Source organism: Heterodontus francisci, chromosome 21, assembly GCF_036365525.1.
Source record: "Heterodontus francisci isolate sHetFra1 chromosome 21, sHetFra1.hap1, whole genome shotgun sequence".
NCBI lineage: Eukaryota > Metazoa > Chordata > Chondrichthyes > Heterodontiformes > Heterodontidae > Heterodontus > Heterodontus francisci.
The window spans coordinates 43,040,858-43,044,116 of NC_090391.1; the positions used below are offsets into that span (position 1 = coordinate 43,040,858).

At 43.4% G+C, this 3,259-nt stretch overlaps 1 protein-coding gene across 1 annotated transcript; it reads left to right on the top strand.

The window, feature by feature from the left end:
- Window positions 1-393: 393 nt before the first annotated feature.
- Window positions 394-2,272, top strand: LOC137381101 (probable G-protein coupled receptor 139). Its single transcript, XM_068053490.1, has 2 exons — window positions 394-508; window positions 1,377-2,272. The coding sequence occupies exons 1-2, from the start codon at window positions 394-396 to the stop codon at window positions 2,270-2,272; spliced, it is 1,011 nt and encodes a 336-aa protein (XP_067909591.1).
- Window positions 2,273-3,259: the final 987 nt, after the last annotated feature.

Here is a 3,259-nt window from a genome sequence, read left to right on the forward strand (position 1 = left end):
AAGTGTTATGGAGTAACATTTCACAAAAGGCACATAAAGAAATAATACAGCAGATGACCAACATTTGGTCAAAAAGGTAGTCTTTAAGGGAAATCTTAAGGGAGGATAGGGAGGCAGAGAGGCAAAGAGGTTTAGGTAAAGAGTTCCAGAGTTTAGGACCCAGGCAGATGATAGCATGAACGCCAATTGTGGAGTAATTAATATCAAGGATGCTCAACAGGTCAGAATTCGAGAACAGATATCTTGGAAGATTGTCGAGCTGGAGGAGCTTGGGGGGATAAGTTGGGGCGAAGCAATGGAAGGAATTTAAATCAAAGATGGTTTTATTTTACAAACGAGTTGCTGCCTAAACCGCAGCCAATGTAGGTCAGTGAGCACAGGGATGATTGGGCAATGGGACCTTATGTGAGAAGGGACATGGGCAGCAGTGTCATGGATGACTTCACGTTTATGGAAGGAATTATGTGGGAGACCAGTCAGGGGTGCCTTGGAACAGTCACGTCTGGAAGTACCAATGGCATGGATGAGAGTTTCAGTGGTAGATGAGTTGAGGTGGAAGCTGATTTGGACAATGTACAGGGGTTGAAATAGGTTAATGACAGCGCGGATACGTGATGGAATCTGATCACGGAGTCCAATATGACATTGCTCAACCTCATAGAGTGGCCAGGAAGCTGGTTGAAATTGGTGGCTATTGAGTGGAGATTGTGACAGAGGCAGAAGATGATGCTTCAATCTCCAAATATTTAACTGGAGGAAATCTCTGTTCATCAGGGATGTCAGACAAATGGTATAATAATTTATAGGCGGTGCAGGAGTTGCGTGAGGTGGTAGATCTTGGTGTTGCCAATGTAGTTGTGTAAATTGGCCTGCATGTTTGGATGATGTCGCCAAATGGAGGCATGTCGATGAGAAATAAGAACGGGTAAAGGATAGATCCTTGAGGAGAGACCACAGAACGGTGCTGGAGCAGGAAGAGAAAGCATTGCTGGTGAATCTCTGGCTATGATTAGTTGGATAAGCATGGAGCCAGGTGGGTCCATCTCACTCAGCTGGATTGTCATATTAGTATTGCCTTGTTTTATTTATCCCTTATGGAATATTGTACTGGTGTCATTCAGGTTATTGTTCATTAATTAGAATCTTAAATATTCTTACATTTTTCCCTCAATCTGCTATTTAACTCAGTTTCTTTAAGTTTTTGTTCCATATTCGTTTTTTTCTTTGTAATTAGCCTCATTGCAACCCGGTTCACCCTTGTTTACAGAACCAATCGCAATTAACAGAAGCAACAAGAGGCTTGGACCTAGCGTGTAGATTTTGGGAGAGGTTCCTGGAATGATCTAATGATAAATATATTTTTCTCTCTCTTACAGTGAATCTGCTGGCGATTGTGATCCTGTCCCGAGGAAAGTGCGGTCTCTGCAAATGTGTCACTTGTTACCTAGTCGCTATGGCAGTGGCAGATCTAACGGTGGTGATAATTGAAGTCATACTGAAGAGAATTAACAATATTTACATGCCAATAAATTTCTTGTTCATTACTCCAATATGCGCCCTGAAACTTGTCACAAAGATGCTGGCCCTGAACTGTTCAGTCTGGTTTACAGTCGCTTTCACCTTCGATCGCTTTGTATCTATTTGTTGTCAGAATTTCAGACGAATATATTGTACACAGAGAACGGCAAACTTGGTTGTTGCAACCGTGTGTCTACTTAGCTGTCTAAAGAGCATCCCCTTTTACTTTATATACCAACCCAAGCTTATAATTAACAAAATTCCGTACTTCTGCATTGAAACCGCTGCCTATTATACCTCACCGTTATGGACGGCGTACGAGTGGTTCGACAGCATTTCAACCCCTTTAGTGCCGGTATTTTTCATCCTGTTGTTCAATGCTCTCACTGTAAAACATATTCTAAAATCCAATATAGTCCGCCGGGCACTCATAAGTCACATCAATAATCAAAATGATACAGAGAGTGAGAACCGGAAGAGGTCAATGATCTTGCTTTTCACTCTATCTGCTAATTTCATTCTTCTCTGGATGACACATGTTGTACATTCCCTAATGTGGCGGGTGACAAACTACAATTATACAAACAAATACTACAGTAACCCAATATACATCACCCAGCAAACTGGATACATGCTGCAGCTTCTCGGTTCTTGCACCAACACGTGTATCTATGGACTTACACAAAGAGAATTCAGAGAAGAGCTGAAGAATGGGATGAATTATCTGGTCACACTGAATGGGAGATTATGCTAATAGCAAATCATTGGGAGAAAGCTGGATCAGTCTGTGTAAATTTCAACCCAGATCCTTCTTCTATTAAGTAACACTGACTGGTGATGGACCGATACAGAATGGTGCTCTGTGAGAGAGTTTGACAATAATACAATAGACAGACAACGGGCCTGCCCCTCGCATGGGTAAAAGAACAAAGAACAAAGAAAAGTACAGCACAGGAACAGGACATTCGGCCCTCCAAGCCTGAGCCGATCTTGATGCCTGCCCAAGCTAAAAACTTCTGCACTTCCGAGGCCTATATCCCTCTACTCCCTTCCTATTCATGTATTTGACAAGATGTCTCTTAAACATCGCTATCGTATCTGCTTCCACCACCTCCCCTGGCAACAGGTTTCAGGCACTCAGCACCCTCTGTGCAAAAAACTTGCCTCGCACATCCCCTCTAAACTTTACCCCTCGCACATTAAACCTATGTCCCTTCGTAACTAACTCTTGCACCATGGAAAAAAAGCTTCTGACTATCCACTCTGTCCATGCCGCTAATAACTTTGTAAACCTCTATCATGTCGCCCCTCCACCTCTGTCGTTCCAGTGAAAACAATCCGTGATTTTCCAACCTCTCCTCATAGCTAATGCCCTCCAGACCAGGCAAAATCCTGGTAAACCTCTTCTGTACCCTCTCCAAAGCCTCCACGTCCTTCTGGTAGTGTGGCGTCCAGAATTGCACGCAATATTCTATGTGTGGCCTAACTAAGGTTCAGTACAGCTGCAACATGACTTGCCAATTTTTATACTCTATGCCCCGACCGATGAAGGCAAGAATGTCGTATGCCACCCTTCTAAAACATAGGAACAACATTGGCTATTCTCCAGTCCTCTGGGACATCAACTGCAGCCAATGAGGATGCAAAGATTTCTGTCAAGGCCCCAGCAATTTCCTCAGTTGCCTCCCTCAGTATTCTTGGGTAGATCCCATCAGGCACTGGGGACTTATCTACCTTCACG